The sequence below is a fragment of the Daktulosphaira vitifoliae genome, unplaced genomic scaffold (genome assembly GCF_025091365.1).
Source record: "Daktulosphaira vitifoliae isolate Bord-2020 unplaced genomic scaffold, ASM2509136v1 Scaffold_1, whole genome shotgun sequence".
NCBI classification, from domain to species: Eukaryota; Metazoa; Arthropoda; class Insecta; order Hemiptera; family Phylloxeridae; genus Daktulosphaira; species Daktulosphaira vitifoliae.
Window position 1 is genome coordinate 40,550,007 of NW_026099572.1, and position 24,076 is coordinate 40,574,082.

The 24,076-nt window shown below is 24.8% G+C and overlaps 2 protein-coding genes across 6 annotated transcripts; both read right to left on the reverse strand.

The window, feature by feature from the left end:
* Window positions 1-255: 255 nt before the first annotated feature.
* Window positions 256-17,436, reverse strand: LOC126894249 (glucose dehydrogenase [FAD, quinone]-like). Of its 4 annotated transcripts, XM_050665122.1 has the most exons (9): window positions 17,309-17,436; window positions 17,195-17,243; window positions 14,239-14,458; window positions 14,032-14,142; window positions 9,331-9,586; window positions 3,328-3,485; window positions 2,699-3,249; window positions 2,149-2,414; window positions 256-2,065 (listed from the first exon to the last, which is right to left on the reverse strand). In XM_050665122.1, the coding sequence occupies exons 3-9, from the start codon at window positions 14,416-14,418 to the stop codon at window positions 1,695-1,697; spliced, it is 1,893 nt and encodes a 630-aa protein (XP_050521079.1). In that variant the 5' UTR covers window positions 14,419-14,458; window positions 17,195-17,243; window positions 17,309-17,436; the 3' UTR covers window positions 256-1,694. The 4 variants fall into 4 exon arrangements, with proteins under 4 accessions (XP_050521079.1, XP_050521076.1, XP_050521078.1 ...); XM_050665119.1 differs by having other exon boundaries at window positions 14,032-14,458; XM_050665121.1 differs by lacking the exon at window positions 17,195-17,243 and having other exon boundaries at window positions 14,032-14,458; window positions 17,309-17,416.
* Window positions 17,437-18,954: 1,518 nt separating this feature from the next.
* Window positions 18,955-24,002, reverse strand: LOC126894500 (glucose dehydrogenase [FAD, quinone]-like). 2 transcript variants are annotated; one of them, XM_050665557.1, is made up of 4 exons: window positions 23,612-23,626; window positions 22,508-23,567; window positions 20,566-21,071; window positions 18,955-19,961 (listed from the first exon to the last, which is right to left on the reverse strand). In XM_050665557.1, exons 2-4 carry the CDS (start codon window positions 23,241-23,243, stop codon window positions 19,341-19,343), a joined length of 1,863 nt encoding a protein of 620 aa, XP_050521514.1. In that variant the 5' UTR covers window positions 23,244-23,567; window positions 23,612-23,626; the 3' UTR covers window positions 18,955-19,340. The 2 variants fall into 2 exon arrangements, with proteins under 2 accessions (XP_050521514.1, XP_050521513.1); XM_050665556.1 differs by having other exon boundaries at window positions 22,508-24,002.
* Between the last annotated feature and the right edge of the window lie 74 nt (window positions 24,003-24,076).

Here is a 24,076-nt window from a genome sequence, read left to right on the forward strand (position 1 = left end):
TTTAAAAATTTAAGAAATACTCTTAAATTTGATAAAAAGGTAGTTTTTAATTAAATTTAATGTATTGTTAAAAAAAATCGAAATTTTCGATTTTTTTTTACATTTCTAAAATACATATTTTTAAATATGATTAAACAAAATGTGATTTTATCAAATAAAAAAAACATAAACAATTATAGTGAAATCATATAAAAAACACTTCAAAATAGAAATATGTAATTAAAATAACTCTATGTAATATTATAATTCATTTAAAAAAAAATTACTTTGACTTATTAGAGATGAATATAATATTAGTTTGGTAACAAATTTGTTACCCATAATTGTTACTCATATTTTTTGCTCTGAATTTAACCTATCACATTACCCGGACTTCCCCTAAGTCTTATAAGAGTATGAACTTTTTTTTTGTAATAATACATGTATATTTTACTAAAATATATGAGAAAATAATCTAGCTAAGTAATGAGTAATCGGTAACAATTTTTGGACCGTTTCTCGGAAGTTAATACTATTTTAAAATATAGATGCATAATTATTTTTATCATAAGGTATATATTAATTACGCACTAGATTTAAAATTTTGCACGTTTCGTTATGTTTTAAAAAACAAGTTATCGCCCAGTGTTTTCTTAACTTGATAATCTTTTAATATTATGTATTAGGTTATTATTTTTTTCGAATTTTTTTGCACTGTAAAAATAGTACAAAAATGACTTTCTCCATTTTTTTTTTTTTTTAGGAGAATTGCTAATTGCAATAAATAACTATTCTAAGTTATTAATTGTCTCATACAAAATAATGGTTTCATTGTTGAATTACCAGATATAAATTTAAACTGGTTTTTAGATACCGATGTCACATGTTTTATTCTCTTACATATTTTTTCAAATTTTCATACTATGACTCACAAGCTTTATGCCTCTATAATGTCCACACTCCGTAACACGATACAGGTGAAATGAGAAAATCAATGACAATAAGCAAGGGCATAATAGTAGAGGAAGAAAGTTTTGAGTATTTAGGATCAGTTGTGCAAAAGAACGGTGGTATTGACGAGGATGTAAGATACAAGTTAAATGCGGGTGGTTGTAGTGGACAGAAGCGTCTGGTGTATTAAGTGATAAAATAATTCCAAGGAGACTGAAAAGTAAGTTCTATATGACTTTAGTGAGACCAGCTATAATGTATGGTTCAAAGTGTTGGGTGGTTAACAAGATAGTAGAGCAGAGAATGAGTGTAGCAGGGATGAGAATGCTTAGATGGATAAGTGGAATAACTAGAGAAGATAGAATAAGAAATGAGCATATAAAAGAGAATATAGGTGTAGCGTCAATTGTGGATAAGATGAGAGAAAATAGACTTTGATGGTTTGGTCATATTATGAGAAGAGAAGAATCGGAAGCTGTAAGAAAGTTGTAGAAATGAATGTTGAAGGAAGAAAAGGTAGAGGATGACCATAAAAGAAATGAAGGAATGTTATTGAATGCAATGAGAGGACGGCTGATGTGTGCGTAGATGATGTGGAAGGTCGTGTCAAGTGGAACTTAGGACAAGCGTGACCTTTACTCAATTAGTTGGAATAAAGGCGAGGAAAAAGAAGGAGAATTGAATGATCCGATAATAAATAAACTATTTTTATGACATGAATGTTTAATTGATTTTCATATGATCTTAGATTTATTTTTATTAATTTAAGAACTACTGTAATGTTTCCAATGTTTTTTAATCATATCAGATGCTTTCTCTGCTATCATAATAGTTGGTGCATTAGTATTTCCTCGTACAATTGTGGGCATAATTGATGCATCTACTACTCTTAAACCGGCTATACCATAAACTCGTAATTGAGGATCGACTACTGCTTCTTCATCATGATTAGGTCCCATTTTGCATGTTCCGACTGGATGGTAAATTGTAGTTGTGTATTCAGTGATGACACATGCCCAATAGTCATTGCTTCCGAATTTATACTTTTTACAACTTTCTGCTGGATGATCTACTAAAACTGCACCAGTTTTTTTCATAGAGTGTGTTTTTACAAGGCTAGCTCCAATTTTCATTCCTAAATGTTATGTTAACTTAATTGATTACATTATTCATAATACGTCTAATGGCATGACATGACAGTATTTTTTATTTTATCACCTTGGATAAGTACTTGAAGATCATTTCCTTTAGTAAAAAAACGAGGGAATATTAATGGCTGTCCCCATACAGGATTAGTATAATTTAATAAAAGGTATCCTCTACTTTTGGGTTTTAACAAAATTGGTCTAACGTTTATTGCTTCATAATAAGAAACAGGGGACATTCCCATTCTTGAAGCATTAGCTGGATCAATAATCCAATCTTTTGAGTTAGAGTTATCAAAAGCATAGTTAATGTCAGGTAGATCTACTGATCTTTCAAATCTAAAAAAAAGTTAAAAATTAAATTTTTAGGAAGTATAGGAAAATTGAATTTTGATAATAACTTGGTTATTATCAAAATATATTGATCTATGAAACAATTTTTTTATTACTACTGACTATCGTTATTTGTAATAATTTAAAACATTTAAATTATCAATAAATAAAATATTAAAATATAAATTATCACTTAATAATTAGAATGTATATTGTTTACAATTAGTTGCCTATACTTACGCCTAAATCTAAAAAATATAATTTATAAATCAAAACAATCGTTGGCATACTTTGTTTGTAGAAAAACACCACACTGCAATGGGCCAGTTGCTGCCAAAGGCCCTTTTCTTTTTTTTTTGTATAAAATAGCATCATGTTTTTTTTCTTCTAAAAGTTTATCAGTTGCAGTTTTTTTTACTTTGATAACTACACCATCTGATGTAACATGATCTTGTAAATTTTTACCAACCGGCAAATCTTTTATCAATTTAATGTTCAATTCTTTTAAATGTTGTTTAGGTCCAATACCAGATAACATTAATATTTTTGGAGTGTTCAAGGAACCTGCACTTAAAATAACTTCTTTTTTTACATAAACTGTTCTTAATTTATTTTTTAAAAAATATTCAACTCCAACCGCATGTTTTTCGGATACTATTACTTTAGTAACATGCGCTTCAGTTATTATGGTTAAGTTTTTCCTTTTTTTTCTTATAGGCCTTATAAATGCTTTATTTGTACTCATTCTTTCACCATGTTTTGATGTAGATTGCAAATGAGTGACGCCAATTTGAGAATAAGCATTAACGTCCACATAAGGTAAACCTTTTTCTTTCCAAGCCTAAAAAAATGTAATAATTACAGTTGGTAAATATTTTTATTTAATTTCTATAATAATAATAAGTTATATATTAAGCACCTTAATTAAATTAACAGCAGTTGAATCAATGTAAGGAAACCATTCAACAGTAAGATATCCTCCTTTTCCGTGAAAATGTGGATTTTTCTTATAAATTTCTGGGTCTTCATTGTTTTCCGATTTTTTAAAATAATACAGAGCATTATCATACCCCCATCCTAAATTTATAAATTTTAAAATAAATATAGTATATAATGTATATAGAGTGCCGCTATGTTTTTCCAAATCTAATAACTTTTGATCCAGTGGTTATTTTGCGTCACTTTTTTTTTTTTAATAATATATATATTCTTAGACTACGTTAAAATTATATTTTTATTTATTTGTTTTTAATAATAAAAAATAAATAAAACAGTTTTTTTAATTTTAAATGTTTTCAACATTTAAAAATAGCTATTTTTTATACTTTTTCTTTTAAAAAATATTGAGGGCTTGATTAAAAACTTTAAGATTATTACTTATTAAATTTCAATTATATAATACATAGATTAGGTATGTAGTACATATGAGTACACTTTGTACTGGTGCTAGAGTTATATATTATATATAAATATATAAAAAGTAAATCACAATGACATAAAAAATTCAATAATTTTTAATCCAATTATTATTTTATGCTATTTTTTTTTTTTTAACTTTTAAACTTGTTATACATAAGAAATATAAAAATAACATACTATAATTTAAAAAAATAATAATAATAATAATTATTATTTTTAAATTATCAATCATCCTAAATACTATGTAAACCCAAAGAACCTAGCCATTGTGGTCAGTCGACTCAAGTCTTATGGCTAATGTCACTCGTCAGTCTCGGTATTCGGTTTACACTGTCCGGCTTACTGTATAAAGACAACTCTTTGTTTTTCTCTTTTCACTAACCTACCTACATATTAGAGTACTTGTGTTTTGCACTTTGCCTGCACCTAATACTTTGAGCTCCTTTTACGTACACGACGTATTTGTTACTTGCACATCGCCTGTATCTCTTACCTAAGTGTTACCCTTTTTGTCCATCTTATAACAACACAACTAATCTGAAGTGTCATTCGAGTACAGTAACTGGCGTACATTAAGGTCTACGCGAATCATCGTACACTACACTTTTCAAAGTGGAATTATTTGTATTATTATTGATAACAATTTATAACGTAAAACAATTCTTATTAAAACAAAAATAATTTTTTTTAAACGTTATATTTAAAAAAATAATAAAATTTGTCCATATAAAATATTGCTTATGTTAATGCTTCCAACTCTTTTAATGTTATACCAATTAACGAAATAAAACGATTAACGTTTTATTAATAAAAACGTTTTGTATAAAATGTATATAATGTTTAAATGTCGAATAACGTTAATTTCAATTATAAGATAACGTTATAATATATATAAACGTTAAACAAAAAAAATATTTTTCCTGACCTTTGGTTACAAGTATGTAACTTTTTCCATTAGTTTTACTTAAAATGATGTGATATTTTATATAACAATCTTCGTTGACTTTTTAATATTCTACTGAAGTTAACTAATTTTTAACTTATATAAAATAATTAAAAACTCTACGATCAATTGAAGTCAAAATTATCATATTATTTTTATATTTGTTATAATTTATTACAATTTTAAATCTCTCCGTTACTCATAAAAAATACACATCATACTTTGTAACAAATATATTTAATTTTTTAATTCATAATTACGTTAACTATTAAAATAATCAATGCTGATGGTTTTTACATTCACTAAATTGTTTTTGTCATATCAAAGTGTGCTATTGTTTTGATAATGATTACTGTTAAATTTAATTTGCAACATTTTTTCAGCTGAATTGAATGAATTGAATAGCTTATTAAATAAATAAATAAGTGAAAGTAGTTACATATCCATTCTTTTCTTTATTTCACCAAAGTCATAAAAGTAAAGTTGTTAAGTGCATCAAATTATTGTTTTTGTCTTTAAATCAATTAATGATTTTGCCTAAACGTGATGCTTATTTGGTTAGTTTTGTATATTATTTTAATTGTGATTTACACAAACTATTACTTGACCCTGTTTGAATATATCCCTCATTTTAAAAGTCAATAAGTAAGATCTTTAGTTTTAAACAATACTTATAAAATTATACATAGTACATATTTTATTACATTTGTGTTGTACGTAATGAACTTTACTTTAATTAATCAAATATTTTACTTTAAAGGTAATTATATACATTACTATTTTTCAGACACTTGATAATGCATAAGTGTTGTTCAATTAAGCTTTGTAACTGATGTTTAAAATAGTCCAAATAAATTTAATTCTTAGATAATTTTATAGATAATATTTTGTTCATAAAAATAGAAATAGAAACTGTATTTTGACATAATACAATTAAATTAAGGTGTTGGCTACTATTATAAAATAGAAAAATTTTTTAAATTGGAATTATATTAAAATTATTAATTTTAAACTAAAACATATTTAAAATATTTAATTCAAAAGACCATAAAAAAATACTAAAAAATCGCGGATACGTATTTCGGGAAGAATGTTACCATTTTTAACATTATATACATACTAACACCACCAATCGAAAAAATAACCTTATATACCTCTATTAAACTAATTACCTAGTAAGTTTTCACTAAGTAATATTATGACAGTAATATTTTATAATATTTTTGCCAGTTTACACAAATTTTTTTAATTAAAAATTAATTAAATTGTTCTTATTTTTGAACATTTCTATTATTCCTTTATATTAAGTTCTTTGTTATTATTTACGATTTTGATTAGTTTTATGGTTTTAATGGAGTGATATGCGCCAATAAACGTTCAGCCACGGGAGATTTATCAACTTCTTGATTTTTAATGTTTCTTAAATGTTCTTTAAGTCTGACCTCTATATTTCTTTTTGTTTGTCCTACATAACATTATTTACAACCTATACGTTGTATTTTATATATGCCCAATTTTCGCCCTGCTTTTATTTTATCTTAAAGATTACCTAATAAATCTCTTAAATTATTTCTTTTAGTTGTTACTAAAGTAATACCAAAATTCTTAAAAATTCTCGTTATTCCATTTGAGATACCTAGAAAATATAAAATAGGTCATCTAATTACTTTTTCTCCACTCGCTAGTGAGTGTAAGAGTTTTTTTTTGGTCGAGGTGTCAATATGTGTTTAGCGTTGATAATGGCAACATTGTTCCCGAAATACGCATCCACGATTTTTTAGTAAATTTTATTTAATAATAGTAATTTAATATAATTTTCAGACTATTAAAAGTTATAAAATTAATTTTTAGATTTAAATGGGAACTTAGTATTTTATATCTTACGGGTTCATTGATAATGTTATAAAGTAATTGTGGGTAAATGTTATAAAATGATCTAGTAAAACTTTAAGTCAATAGCAATATGAACAACTTTTTTTTAAGAAGATATTTCCTTACAATGTTTATATTTATAAAATAATTTATGGTATAAAATACTGATATCAGCTATTGCCTTATAATCGATCATTTTTTCATGTAAAAGTGATTATTTATCTTCCAGCGACAAAAACAATAATTATTATTAATGTTTGTTCAAAATAGGCTTAACAACTTAATCTTAAAAATTATTTTTCAGTATTTACCGTAATAAATTTATATGCTTAATAATAAAGAAATTTTTATATTAATTAACATCATACAATTTATTTTTTCAACAGAAAGCAAAACAAATTTGCAGAATATACAAAAAACATTAGTTATCCTATGGAATATTAAAAAACAAAATAAATCAATTATATGAAATTAATTGTAGTTTTAATGTTTTATGCTTAACGTTAATAGTAAAAGTAAAAATTATAAATTCTGCATTACTTTATTTTAACAACATATACAGGGTGTTCAGTAAGTTAGGAAACAGTTAAATTGTTACAAACAATGAGTGCAATTGAAATTCGTTTCCTTATATACTGAACACTCTGTATATATGTGTGTGTGTGTGTGTTTCGAATGAGATATATCGGAGATATGCTTTTCCTAATAAATGTTAGTAGTTTAATGAAATAAACTTTATTAATAAGTAAGTAATGAACAAAAAAAAAAAGGAAAACTAATTGGAGATGTTACTGTCTCGATTATTTTCATCATGCAATACCCATACAAATTGTCATACATGCCGGTGAAAGAAACATATACAGAATGATTTTTTTATCATAACCCACTCAATTACTTACAGAATAATAATAATTAAAAAATTTTTTTTTATTATTACCTTTAGTTACACATTATTCTTGAATTATTAACTATGTAATACTTTTTAAGTTCATCCCTTATGCCTGGTAAGGGTGTCAACTTTATTTTTTTAAATGGTAACACATATTTTTAATTTAATAAAATGTTTGAGTTTTTAATTTAATAGTAAATGGCATTTGAATTTTTAATGAAACTTAATTTGTTTATTAGATATAAACATTTAAAGTTTCAAATTTTTGAGTTAATATATAGGTATAATACACAAGGGATTACAAATACAGGTAGCTAATTGATTTTTTATGACATCGATATTAGCAGGTACACAGCATTGTTATTATCAATGGTAGTAAGGCACATTGTTATGAGTTTATAAATACACTAACTGACAATACAGAAAGTATATCTATTGATAATCATAATTGATAATAAACAATCCGTGACTGAGACAGCAATGTCATAAAAATCCAATTAGCTACCTGTATTTACAATCCCATGTGTATTATACATGTATATTAACTCAAAATTTTGAAACTTTAAATGTTTATATCTAATAAGCTAATAAAGTTATATTAAAAATTCAAATGCCATTTACTATTAAATTAAAAACTCAAACATTTTATTAAATTAAAAATATGTGTTACCATTTAAAAAAACAAAGTTGACCCCCCTCCAAGGCATAAGGGATGAACTTAAAAAGTATTACATAGTTAATAATTCAAGAATAATGTGTAACTAAAGATAATAATAAAAAAAAAATTTTAAATTATTATTATTCTATAAGTAATTGAGTGGGTTATGATAAAAAAATCAACCTGTATATATTTGAATAGAATTTTTTTTTTCATTACTAAATAATTTGATATTTCTATTAAAAACGAAATATTTTTATATTAAAATTCTAATTTTATTATCTGTGTTGTAATTAGGTTTTTATCTAGGGAGGCAGAGGTATTCATAAAAAATTTTTGAACTTCCCCTCCAAACGAAAAAATTATATCTCCACTATATAATTATTTTTATCGTAGGTGGATATGACACCAATTTTCTGTCCTATGATTACGCTAGTAATCATTGTAACTCAACAAATGACAATATTAGTTCTATCTAATTGGATGTTATTAATAATTATTTAATGATTTTATAATTTCAGGTTTCTAGAGTTAAATTATTATTTCTTTGAAATAAACTAATACAAAAGAGATCTTATAAATAGGTGATATTACTATTCGAAATTTTATGTTCCTTTACAGGGTTAAATGTAAATACTTTTCATAAAAATAGTTATATACTTATTACTAATATTTAGGGTGAAAGGATTTCATTTTCTTCTGCTCTTTTCTCAAATTGTATCTCAATGCTTGATTATCGTAAAAAACATACAAGAGTAAAATGTGTCACTATTTTTGAGATGTTATAGATAATTTACTGCTAAATATTAATATGATTTTTTTAACCATATTTTTTTTATTATCTACTCTACAGAATTACTATCTCAAATTATTTTTAATTTTTTTTTATCACTTAAAATATTATGAAAAAATAATGAAATAAAAAATATTAATTAGATCAATAGTTATTGAAAGTGTCATGCCATTGTAATTCCTCTGAATATTAAAACATATTATAATTTTTTATTTTATGGATTGAAAATGAAGTAAAAACAATATTTTATACAAGTTAAACTAATAAGTAAGTTAAAATAATTCAAGAAATTTGTTTTTAGCAAATAAAAATTTTGCTGAAAATTTCTAGATGAATTGTATAATTTACCTTCGTTTCCCATTTCTTCCCATTCATTATAGTCTTCTCTATTTCCTCGAGTATATATCATATAATTTATTGTACTAGATCCACCCATCACTTTACCTCTTGCCCAATCACACGCACCTCCCGGTCTCGATCTACATATATGATTATCTGGTTGGGTGGTATAATTCCAATCAATTTTGCTATTCAATTGTAAAGGAGCTAATCCAGGTACAGAAGAAAATTCTGGTTCTTCAATACCGGCTTCCAAAAGTAAGACCTATAATATAATAAGACAAAATAATAATAAAATTGGAAAATTTCTTAACAAATTATTATTTCTTAATATAACAAACTTTGATATTTTTTATAAAGCTCATTTTGAATCATTTCACTTAATTTACTAATCAGATAAAAAAATGTGAATAGATGCTTATGGGATGAAATAGTTAAAGTACTTAAATGATAAGTCGAAAGAAGTTAGAAAACAGATTTTGTTAAATTACCATAATTTATTATTATGGAAGATTTCAATATATTTTATTAAATTCATGAAAAATGCGTATTAAAAGTAAAATGTAATTTTATAACTTAAATATGGCCATAACACCTCTGTATATAAATCTATAATGATCAGTTTTACATCCTTCTATTTCCTGAACATGCTACAGAGAGTAGTGGATCTCATTTATATGTTAGTGAATCAAAGATGGTTCTTGGCTAGGTCAATAATAGACGTGACAGATATTATTGTCGGCTTGCACTAGAGACCAGATATTACCAATGAGAAAATGACAAGAAAAATCTCGTTGGCATCCTGGGAATTGAACTTGGGACCGATCACATTTTCTATATATAAATCTATGAAATTAGTAAATTATAATAATATTTATCTTATTTTAATGATATCTTATCTTATTTTAACACTTTCAATATGTATTTGAATTATTTTCTATTGTAAATATTCCTTTAAAATTTTACATGTATTGTTTGGTATAGTTTTTAACTTAAGTTTAAATAAATAAATAATTTTATTTATACAATTTGACAAAAGATCGACTAAAAAAGAAATGAAGTAACCTTTTTTTGTTAATTATGTTTAACGTCTTCTCTAAAAGCTTTTGCTTATGTCAGAGAAGATGAGAAAACGTAAAAACCTACAATATTAAGCTTCTAACTTTTAGAATATAGAGATCTGAAAGTTATATGGACTCTTCTTAAAGTAAATTTCTAAATATACCACTAATGTGAGACACTGATTTTGTAAATGGTAAGATGCTCTTAGATTCCATATCCAGCCTTGAATAAAGTGTGATTTGTTATTTATGTAACATAATACAGTGTACAGATTTGTTTGACTACATATAATATTACGATAATCATATATAAATTGATGATACCAAAACCAATACTTCATCTCAATTTATACATACCTAATTTAAAATACAAAGATACAAGATAAATAATTTAAATTTGAAATAACAAATAAAATAAATAAAATATGAGTACATGAGTGACAAGCTTAACTTGTAAAATAATGTACGTTATAGCGGTCAGTTATAATTGGACCCCACTAAGTGTACCTTACATTATGTGTTATATTATTATTACTTAATAAATCGTATTACCTTGAATTTCAATTATTTATTTACTATAAAATAAGTACATAATATTACTCTATAACAAGTATCTAGTCGTGCATGATTTGATAAATGTATTAGCTCACCGATTAATTCACTAAGCCTCTACAATAATATTTTTATTAGTTTAATTATAATTTATGCTCTATAGTAATTTTGCATTCATTACAGATTTTCATGTTGAAACGGTCTAATAATTTTTATACATATAGGTTTTAACTAATATAAAGTTACCTTTTTATCTGACAATATTCATGCCCAAAAATTTACTTGTTTCTCTTATATCTGTCACTGAAAATTATTCTTTTAATAAAATTTTAATATTTTCAATATAAGCTAAATATTTTTTTGCCATTAATATGTCATTGGCATATAGCAACTAATATACAGAGTGATATTTTTATCATAACCTACTCAATTTCTTACAGAGTAAAAATAATTTAAATATATATATATATATATTTTTATTATCCTTAGATACACATTATTATTTAATTATTAACTATGTAATACTTTTTAAGTTAGTCCCTTATTCCATGTAAGGGTGTCAACTTTGTTTTTTTGAATGGAAACACATATTTTGAATTTAATAAAATGTTTGAGTTTTTAATTTAATAGTAAATGGCGTTTAAATTTTTAATGTAACTTTATTCGTTTATTAGATATAAACATTTAAAGTTTCAATTTTTTTAGCTAATAAACATGTAACATACACAAGGGATTACAAATACAGGTAGCTAATTAGTTTTTTATGACATCGATATTCGCAGGTACACAGCATTTATTATCAATGTTAATAAGGCATATTGTTGGGAGTTAATAAATACACTAACTGACTATACAGAAAGTATATCTATTGATAGTCGTAATTGACAATAAAAACTCCAGGACTGTGACAGCAACATCATAAAAAACCAAATAGCTACCTGTATTTATAATCCCTTGTGTATTAAACATGTATTTTAGCTCAAAAATTTAAAAATTTAAATGTTAATATCTAATAAACGAATAAAGTTACATTAAAAATTCAAATGCCATTTACTATTAAATTAAAAACTCAAACATTTTATTAAATTCAATATAAGTATTCCCATTTAAAAAACCAAAGTTGACACCCTTACAAGGTACAAGAGATGAACTTAAAAAATATTACATAGCTAATAATTTATGAATAATATGTAATTATAGGTATACAAAAAAAAAGTTTAAATTTTTTTTATTCTGTAAGTAATTGAGTGAGATATGATGAAAAAATCACTCTGTATAACTGAATTTTTTTATTATTTTACATAAAGAAAATTATCTGAGTACCATGAAATACATCTTAAGGTTCCTAATTTTTGATTAAATGAATAAACCAACAATTTGATGTTAGTTTTTGGACAGATTTCTTAATTTAATAAATAAACTTGGTTGTATATATACAGGGTGTTCAGTAAGTCAGGAAACGGGTATCTATTGTTCTCATTGTTTGTAACAATGAGAACAATAGATACCCGTTTCCTGACTTACTGAACACCCTGTATATATATATATGAAGTGAAACTACCTTTTTTATTCTATCCAATTATTAAACATTTTTCTCCTGTTTCGTTAAATTTATTTCTACGATATATAGGTTTGTATATATAAGCTACTGGTCCAAATAATCCTAATTTACTTATATCTAGTTTCTTATTAAACCACACTTCTGTAACAGTACAATTCAATAATGATTCTGTTAAAAATTCTGTTATGTTTATCAAATTTGAATTGAATTCACCTCTATTATAACAACGAAACTTAACTATTTTTAAATTGAATTTATTAATAACTAATGTTTCACACTCCTTGAATTTCTCAAAAACTTATTTTTTTTTTTTCTATTATGACAGGAATTACTAGAAAAATGAGTACAATTATCTAAAAATATTAAAAAATATTTCTTCTTGTCCATTGTAAGTGGTATTATTGGATCATATAAGTTGCTATAAATAAATTCTAATGATCGTTCAGCTGTATTATGTTTTCCATTATATGATCATTATATTGCCAAATATACACGATTCATATTTACCTAAATTATAAGTAGGCTTACTTAAATTCATTCTATTTACAATATTTTGAAGTTTATTCGTATAATTCTAATTTAAATAACCATATCGCTAATGTCATAATTTAAAGTTTTCATAATTTTATAAATTCGTTTCATGATTACTATCTAAACAACATATCATCTTATAAAGTAAGACATTACATGTATTAACTGCAAGCCGTCCACGTAGAACCAAAGGAACGTATTTATCAAAACTATTTTTTTTTAACTGAACTATTTAGTATATTTCGTAGAGTTATTTTCTACAACGATAGAACTCAGAGTTGGAAGTTATGACTTTTGTTTAAGTACCTCTAAAGTTCATGATTTTTCTTTATGTTCTGACAAATCACAAAAATGACATTTGAACTTGAATGTGCTAAATGTATTAAAAAATTATTAACTAAATATTACTGTAGAGTTTTTTAAACCTAATATATTTCTCTTAACAATTTAAAATTCTCAAAAGTTTTTAAGAAAATGAGTGTCATCTAACAGTTAACCAATTCGGAACACATGTATACCTCAATAAAACAAGTTTTTACTTTGGTAAATAAAAGAAAAAATTAATTTAATATCAATTTTTTTTTTATTCTTATAGAAATATATGATTAATTTAAAAAAAAAATGTTTAATAAAAGAATATTTTTAGTGTATTATACAGATTTTTTAAAGAATATAACAAGAATATTATTAACTTTTTGAGAGGATATTAGCATCATATTTTGGATATTTTAAAAGAATATCATTTCGAACCTTAATTATGACATACTATTCGTACAACGCGTTGTATGATAAGTACGACTCTACAAACAATATGCATAGCAAAATTTGGAATATGTATATTAGTTCACAATAATTTGCGTTTAAATGACCCCGGATTTGAAAACTCAAAAATTGTTTTGCACGCATAAATATTAAGCTGACATATATCTAGTGCGATTTAGTTAATGCGTTACAAAACTGTAGTAATATATATGAAAATTTCAATTGATTAAACATTCGACATACCTTCCACTCTTTAATTTCCGATAATCTGTTAGCTACCACACAACCAGCTGATCCGCCACCGACGATAACAAAGTCGTATTCTTCATGCGCTAACCTTTTCTGTCTTGTTTTCTGGAAAATTGACATAATTGTTTCATCGAATAAATGTTCATAACCAGCTAGAAAATGATTAGGATCTAAATCTGAGTTTTCGATATTTGATAATACATGTTTCTTTTGAAGTGTTAAATCGCTATCAGTCGTAAAGCCAAACAAGTGCATAAGAAATCGCAAAAATACAAAATTATCTGTGTGACAGGCGGACATAGGTTTTTTCGTTTGTATGCACATTTCTGATACATCTTTTGGAGTAAATGATGTGTAGTAGTGGTTTTCCATTTTAATCATTTTAAATATTTACATTTAAAACTTCTTGAGTTGATTAAAGCTAAAAATGTAAGACAACACAAGTGTAAGATGGTTATTTTCATAATTAAGAGAGATATTTAAAAAAAATTTAAGTAAATTTTTGTCAGCTGGAATTCAATCTATATTCATGGATTTTGATCAAAATTAAACAAACACCTCGTTTAGATTCACGTTTTAGTTTATGCAATAGTTATATTATTATAAATTTAAATTAAACATTTTTAAAAACTCTCTTAAAAATTTAATTTTAAGTTTTACATTTTAGTCATATTAGTCATTATTTTATATTAGTCATATTAGTCATTATTTTTATACTAAAATAAAAAGTATGCATTATGTGACATCGACCAATTTATTTCTTGTTTTAACCACATCCAAATAAAAAATAAAGTACCTACGAGTTTCTAAAGTAATTTGTGGTTTACTTTACTGATTTCTTAGCTAATTTTATAAAACCACTTGCATTATAATATTTTAAACCACCAGCATGTAGATTTTAAAAAATGTAAGATTTTGTGTAAACCCAAGTGGTCCGCATCGGAATTTTGTTAAAAACCATAAACATCAATAACTCTTTACTACTTACTTTAATTACTTTATACTGAAAATAGTTATACATTTTTTTCTTCAAAGGTTTTTTAAGAAGTATTAAACATTAAATTATAAATTTGTTGTATAAACTTTGTTAAGCGTATTCTTTTGCTGTGGAATTGTCATTCAATTTAATTAATATTTTTTAAAACACTAACCTGGTATATTTTGAGCAACACATAAAGTTTTTAAAGATTATTCTAGTTCAGATTACTTACAACGCTATATCAATTTGATTTTATAGTAATTTTGTGGTGGAATAATAAATATTCCAATTATTTGAATTATTCAAAACAAAAAGCGACAAATAAGTTTTTTTTGGTACGATTTTATATTTTAAATATTTTGTTATAAGTATCAAATAACTTAAATAATTAAATTGTGTTTCTTAATAATTATAATTTTTAAGAAACACAGTTTAAACTATGATTTATAATTAATTACTTAATAGCAAGAATAGTAACATAACTCAAAAATAACAAATTTTATATAAAATAAAAAATTACGATTTAATTATAAATTTTCTTTTACGATATTTTTTAGTATTTTTAGAGCTAAATTAATAAAACTTTCATATCTTAGAAGAAACTTAGGAATTGGTGCACGTATAACTTTAAAAATATAATATAAATTTAATTTTACTTAAATTGGAATCGTTTTTCTATTATGTAGAAGATTAATATTATGTTTACAAATATATAACTATTATGTATTACTTCTCACTTAAAGAAAATAATGATATTAAAGATTATAGGAAATAATTTAATTAAGAAATTAATAGGTCGATAAAATATTTTATATGAGTCCTTTGAAAGTCACTAATATATTTGTATCTAAGTAGGAAGAGAAATATCTAATGATAAATATTGTCACGATCTTGCATTACCACCAGTGTATAATTTTAAACGATAGTATCTTCTAAAACACTAACCAGTCATTTATTTAGATAGATAATTTTTTATCTTATAAGCTATGTAAATATTAATGTTGATATTTAATGAACTAAAGTTGACACCCATATAAGGTATAAGGAATGAATTGAAAAAGTAATAAATAATTGATGAATCAAGAAATATATGAAACTAAAAAATAACAAAAATAATATCAATGTCTATATGTATACAAAATGATTTCTTTATAATAATTCACCAAACATTCACAAAATAAAAATAATTTTAACATTTTTTTGTATACACCTTTAATGACATATTATTAATAAATTATTAGCTATGTATTATTAAAAATTCATATATTATGCCTTGTAAAGGTATCAATTTTATTTTTTCAAATGGAAACACATATTTTGAATTTAATAAAATGTTTGAGTTTTTAATTTAATAGTAAGTGGCATTTGAATTTTTAATGTAATTTTATTCGTTTATTAGATATGAACATTTAAAGATTCAATTTTTTAACTCACATGTATTATATACAAGGGATTACAAATACAGGTTACTAATTGGTTTCTTTATGATATCGCTAGATAATAAATATTCAGAATATTTATTGTTAATTATGATTATCGACGGTTGTCTTCTGTATTGTCATTTGGTGTATTAAAAAATGTTAACTCGCAATAATATGCGTCCTCCATTAAAGTATCTGTTGACAAAGTCATAAATGACAATAAATGCTCCTGTATATGTGATAGCAATATCATAAAAAAAACAATTAGCTTGCTGTATTTGTAATCCCCCATATATAATACATGTTAATAAAAACTTCAAAAAATAAATAAACGAATATTTTTATTAAAAATTTAAATGACATTTACAAATAAAATAAAACCAATATAAAACATAGCAAATAATTTAAGAATAATATGTAATTAATGGTATAAAAAAAAAAATGTTTACATTATTTTTATTCTGTAAATAATAGGTGAATTATGATAAAAAAATCAATCTGTATATATTTGACTTTTGAGTAAAGTTTTTCTGAAATGAACTTGAAAATTTATTAAAGTCAAATGTTTTTTTTTTTTAATAATAAATATCCTAATTTTTCATACTGAATCAATTTAATTATATAATTAAAATATTTATTATTTTACAAATCATTTATTTAAAATAAATATTCAAGTTTCATTTCAGAAAAACATTACTCGAAAATTTATTAATGTTATACCTTTGTAAAATCTGTAATTTATTTCAAATATACTCACTAAATTACATAATTTCGACTTTAAAATTTAAATAAGAATTATTTTATGCCTAAATGAATTCACAACAATTAATTACTAAAATATAAACTATAGTTTTACAAATCAAAATATTACTTTAAAAAAATCTAGTCATGATCACTGCTAATAACACTTTGTTGACAATTGTTTGTTATAGAATTGTGTACTGAATCAAATCCTACTGATATTCCCACCTACAGGAGCACAATGTAGAGCATACTACCTAGCGGGTAATGGTCAAGTTTATCGTTAATTAAACCACCACAAAAACATTGTCTATTTTATTTATTATAATTTATAATAATTCATTTTAATATCTTTATTTATATAAATAATACAATTATCAAGGTTATATTCATTAATATCTATTAGTCATATTCTTATGTATAAGTTTTTTTTTAATATGTTTTTTATTTCGCATTGAGACTCGGAGTATTGGATATATCATAGGTGTCATTAAAGTATAATATTTTATACTATTATTATAATTCTGAGGTTCCAAAATCTCAAAGGCCAAGCTTGTTACAATATAAAAAATGAAACTGATACTCCATAAAAATATTAAAGATGAATGCTTAATTAAAAAATTTATTTATAGTCTAATGAAAAAGAGCATAATTCAGTTACATAAATTTTTTATTATAGCATTGGAAACTTCAAAATTAACACATTGTTGGAAAGTTCTTATTTATTTTGATGGTTATATGGTGATTGATCAACTCAGAATTATGCTACCAGATTAAAATAATAATAATTATAGTTTTTTTTTATTGTGAAAAAAATTAATTAAAAATTAAAGTTATTAATCATTATTTTATAGATTAATTATAATTATCAATCAGTTAAAAAAAAAATAATTAAATACCTTGAAAAACAAGTTTAAATAAAGCATTTTGAAAATTGAATGTTTCCTTGTACCACTCTCCTCTACAATATGGTTTCTGAAGTTGAATAAAAAAATTATTTTTATAGTTAAAATTATAAAAACCATTATTATCCGTTAAAAAAGGTACACAAATCTATAAAAAGAACTTATTCAAGAAATTAGAATAACAAACTTTTTTTAGTTTGTTTCAATACCCACAAATAAAAAATTAATTCAAAATAGTTTAGAGGATATTTAATATCTAGAATTTTTGATATTTATCTAAATTAAATTTTAGTTGTAGGTTAAATTTAATTTAATTTCTTGGAGAGAGTAAAATCTTCTTTTAGAATTTTCTCTCGAAAAAAAAAACTCTTGGCCATAGGACTGCAAATTATAGCTTTAAGATAATGTAAACAATTTTTTAAATTTTAAGATCTGGAAATGTGCACATCCAGAATTTAATGCACTTCAAAATTTACAATGTTTTTTACCATCATTTAATAAGTAAAAAATTATTATATAACCTTAATTTTAATTTTTTTTTGTCTCAAGTTAAAATATAAAATCGATATAACCTAATGAGGTTATAATCGCTCCACACCATTGATTTTAAAGCATACTCTAGAATAGCTAGTGAAATTTTAAGTATTACAATATGTTTTTAATATGATAACATCAGATTTAAAAAATGAGTTAATATTTTTTTTTATTACATTACCCACTCATTAAAATTATGTTAATTCATCATGCAAACGGATTTTTTTCAAGTGATAAACATACAAATTTTATTTTATGAAAGAAAGTTTAAAATTATAACTTAAAAATTAATTTTTATTGATCTCTCTATTTAGCTTAATGGAATACTCTTAAAATGTATAAGATAATAATTATTTATTAAAATAAATAAACACATATTTCGGTAAATATAATAATAATATCACAAAATACAAATTTGAATTCTTTTAAATTTTATTTAGAACCAAATCTGGGCTTAAATTAAACAAAAAATTAAATTTCAAAACTAAACTAGCAATTAGAGCAACAAAGAAATGTTTTTAGCAATATAAGTCACCATTTTCTGTAATAGTTTGTTTCGGATCGTTAGTCAATATTTCATTTCCTCTACATTGATTAATCAAAAAAATAATTTATATTTTCACTCAAGTATGTTGAAACGTAGGTGCACAATATCAAAGCTTAATACTAACGATCGCTCGGTATAAAAACCATTTTGTATTGTAAAAAAATAATAAATAACATTTATAACGTTTTTGTTTTAGTTAATGATTTCCACGTCTTTTTTATCATATCTGATCCTTTCTCAGCAACCATAATAATAGGTGCCATAGGATTGCAATTAGGACCAGTAGGAAATACGGAAGCGTCCATCACTCTCAAGTTTGGTATACCTAAAACTCTTAGTTCCGGATCAACAACTGTTTCCGGATGCCATGAAGGTCCCATTTTGCAAGTACCTGAATGGTGGTTTTCTGGTCTAGTAGCGGTAGTCACAACACAAGCCCAATAGGAATGGGTACCGTATACATAATGCTCACATCCAGGTTCTGGTGTATTATCTAATTTTAAGTCCCATATTTTTAACGCTTTAGTGTTCATAATATCAATTGTAATTCTTATACTGTCCACCATACCCAACACGTCTCTATAGTCATGAAAATAGTTAGGCTGAATAATTGGAGAATCCAAAGGATTAGCCGTCCGAAGAGCTATGTATCCTTTACTTTTAGTTAGTAAATATGTAGGTCGAGCCCATACGTATGTTCTTTGTTCATTTGTTTTAAATGATGGTATATCAGAGTCTACTAAAACTTTATTACAACTTGGCGCCAAACCATCAAAGTATAACTGAGCATCAGGGACCTGGAAACAGATTTATTTATATTTTATTAAAATATTATATTGCTATTTAACATTGGAAGTACTTATTCAAAAAATCGATTATTTTATGTAAGATTAGTATAAGACAATGCCCTTTTAATAAAAAAGTTATTATTTATTCGTAAAGCAATAAAATTATGTTGCAAAATTTGACTTTTTTAAGTTTTATAATAATCTACAATTTAATAGTTTTGAAACAATGGACAAATTTCCTTATTGTTTATGTAATTTTTTATAGTTTTACAACACACGTTGATATTAAAAAAATCTTAAAATAATTTAAATGTTTTATGTATTTTATGATAGCATATGTCATGACAGAAACAATTAATTTTTACATTCATAGGAGAAATCAATTTATGTCCAACGATAAACATTTATTGCTCTATAGTTTTTAATACACCAATCAATGCATATTTTTAAAGAAAAAAAAACAAATTATTTTTACTCAATTTAATAACAAGCAGTTTTATGCGTTTTCTTCATCTATTCTTCAAACGTGTTATTGTCTAAAATGATACTTTCAACTATTGGAAGGAGATAATGTATTAAAATATTGATTAATTATTTCCGAAAAGAAACTCACGCCTTTTTCTGCGTAGTTAGTAGTCAAAAATCCAGTTGTTTGTGTTAGTCCCGTACTTGCTAATGGACCCGTGCGGTTGTTAATAAATTCTGAAACAGCGTCCATCGACAAATGATATTGGTGATCAGAATCATTAACTGTAGCCGCAATACTAACAGATACGTGGTGTTGAAGATTGCGACCAACCGGTAAATCCTTAAATGCCGTCACTCCAACCCGAAGTAGGTCTTCTGCTGGTCCTATCCCCGATAACATTAACAATTGAGCAGAGCCCACTACACCTGCTGATAAAATCACTTCCTTTCGAGCTCGAACTACATGTTCACCGTTTTTATCCATGTACTTAACACCTTGAACGCGATTAGTGAATTTATTTAACACCAAACCTGTTACTCGACTATTTATCTTCACAAACAAATTTTCCCTATTGTTAGCTGGACGTAAAAATGCTCTAGATGTACTCATCCTTAGACCATTTTCTACCATTGCTTGAGCAATAGTAAAACCTAAAAAAAAATATTTTATAAAAAATAATAATATATGTATATATGTAAATAAATCAGATCTAACTTACAACTATGAGTATGCCCAACAGTTAATAGCTCCCAACTTGATATCTCGATAAATACACAAATATCTATATATACTGGCGCCCAAAATTATTAGATCACCAAAGAAATTCGAATTAAAATTTCTGTCGATAATTTTTTGCAGATGAATTATTTTTTCTTTGAATCTACAGCAATCATGTTTGTTAATATTATAATAATATTTAATAAACCAACAAGATATCAAATCTTATTTGAAAAAAATCTTAAAGTTATTGTGTGATCTAATAATTTTGGCCGGCAGTATACATATCGTCAAGATCTAATTTATAACCCATTTTGGGATAACTTGTATTAAATCTAAATTTATTTCATTTTTACCTGGCATTTATGATCCTTTTTTTATTTTAGTAGTATTTCATATGATAATTATTGACATAATTTAAAATTATAAAATTATAATAATTATATCACAAAAATCATAAAATTTTACCAACCCAACAGCCCAAGATACTATTTTTAAAATAATATCATTTTATAGACTGTTATTACTAACTGTTAAGTAATTTAAAGTGTAAAAAAATTTAAAAATCAGAAAATAACTATTACGGTAAACAATATTTATTAATAAATAATAAATGTTACTAACTAAGAACATTTTTCTAGGATAACTTAATTTTTAATTATTGATTTTGGTTGATAACATGAAATTTAATATAATGCTATTTTAATCATTTTTCTTTACAATTAAAAATTAAAAGAGGTGAGCTAAACAGTTTAGCTATTCTATGAAATATAGTTACTATATTTCATAACAATATAATTTTTCTGACTCAATTATTATGTATTATAGAACCAATTTTCCATAAGTACTTTGGGAGTTATTCTCATTTTTATACTTTAGTGGAACGAAGAGTACGTCTGGAAAATGACTAGTGATAAAAATAGCAGCTCTCACTCCTCACCACCAGTTATTTCTTATTAAATAAATTGAATATATTATTAAAAACTTCTACAATACTGGTCCAAACGGTGTTATTGACCAGCCATTTTCTTTATTAGATTATTTTCTATTTTAAAAGCTAGTTAAATATGTATGTTCCTATTTAAAATAAATTAATTTGATATTCCTTTAAGTTATAAGGATGATTCTAAAAAGTAATAATTAGCTGATAAATCTAGAAATATATAGAGTGTTCAGTAAGTAAGGAAACGATTTTCTATTGATCTCATTTTTTACAACAATTGACCTGTTTCCTTATTTACTGAACACCCAACATGTAACTAAAAGATATCAATTTTTTTTTTTCATTATTGTATTTATTTTGCGAATAATAGAGTGGTTAATAATAAATAGATCATAATGTATATAATTTATTAAATATAGTAAATACCTGTTTGGTTGTGACCATTTAAATCTCCAGATCTGTACCCTAATTCTTCGCCAGCTTTAACTATTGATTCGGCTATTTTAGGACAATGAGAAAATTTTTGTACTGAGATAGGTCCATCAAAACCATGGTATTGATGCTCGACTAAATCTGCGTTTTTATTTGACTCAGATTTTTTAAAATAAGGTAATACATCTTCATAACCCCAACCATAATTTCCAGCATCTCGCCAATTATCATAAATCATTTTATGCCCCCTAGAATACATCATACCAGTCATGGCTCCGGTTCCACCTATCATTTTACCTCGAGGCCAAACGCAAATTCCTTCATTATTAAGACATGCATGTTGTTGTGGTTCCGTTAAGTATATCCAATCTAAGTCTGTACCCAAAGCTGACGTAGAAAACGCTGGTATTGAAGTTGCTGTTGGTTCTTCTGGTCCAGCCTCTAATAAGCCTACTGTCCATTCTTGAATCTCGCTAAGTCTTGCCGCAACTACTGAACCAGCAACGCCTCCTCCAACTACTACAAAATCAAGTTCTTCTGGATAATAAAAACCCGCTGGAAACTGCTTGTTTTTGGCTCGTCTACAAGGATCTGCTACAGAACATTGAGATCTAATCATGAGATCGATTAAAGACATAAAAAACGCTAAACTTCCAGTGCTTCCACATGATCCTGATAAAAACGATGAATCTGTCCAAAAGCACTGATTGCAGTTTTTTTCTGAGAACATATCTAATATTAGGTGTTATAACTTTTTTACTGGATAAACTATTTAAAAAATGTTTCTAATTAAGTAACTAAAATTGATCTTTAAAATCATAGAAAACAATAAAAATAAAATGAAACTTTTAAATAAAAAAAAGCACTAATTTTAAATTAAAATAATAGTTATGATTTAATAAAATTAAAAACATATCACTAATAACTCCTTGCCTAGAATATCAATTGCATACTGAAATCGAAATCTGGTCTTGAAAATATCATTATCGATTGGAAATACAAAACTCAAATTACGATATCCCGTGGTCCAGTGACTTTCTCTATTGTTTTAAGCCTAGTTTAGTGTATAATAATATATATGTTTTTATATTTCTATACTTTAAGAAAGTAAAATTGGAAATGTTTTTTTACTTTCGTGTACTGCTCCTAGATACTTCGCTAAAAACCAGTTTATCTGTTAAACGAAATGCATAAGATTTCATGGAAATTACAGATCTGGATGCATTTTAATTTGTCTTTAAAAAAAGAATGCTTATTTAGTATATATAAAAAACTTTGTTGGTAAATACTAATTTACTATACAAATTTGATTAATAACCTTACAATTACATTAATAGAGCTAATTTTAAAAGTATTGTAAAAGTATCTATTTCACAGCGACCCCCACTAATTTCTCTTTTTATCAGTGCAATTTTAATGATTTTTTGTGCTCAAATTAACATGTATACTTATTAAATCAAATTTTCCTAAAACTAGTTCTTATCTATTGTAGTTAAATTACTGTATAAATGAAATGAGTATCACTGACGATATATAAATGTTGATAATATATTACAAATAATT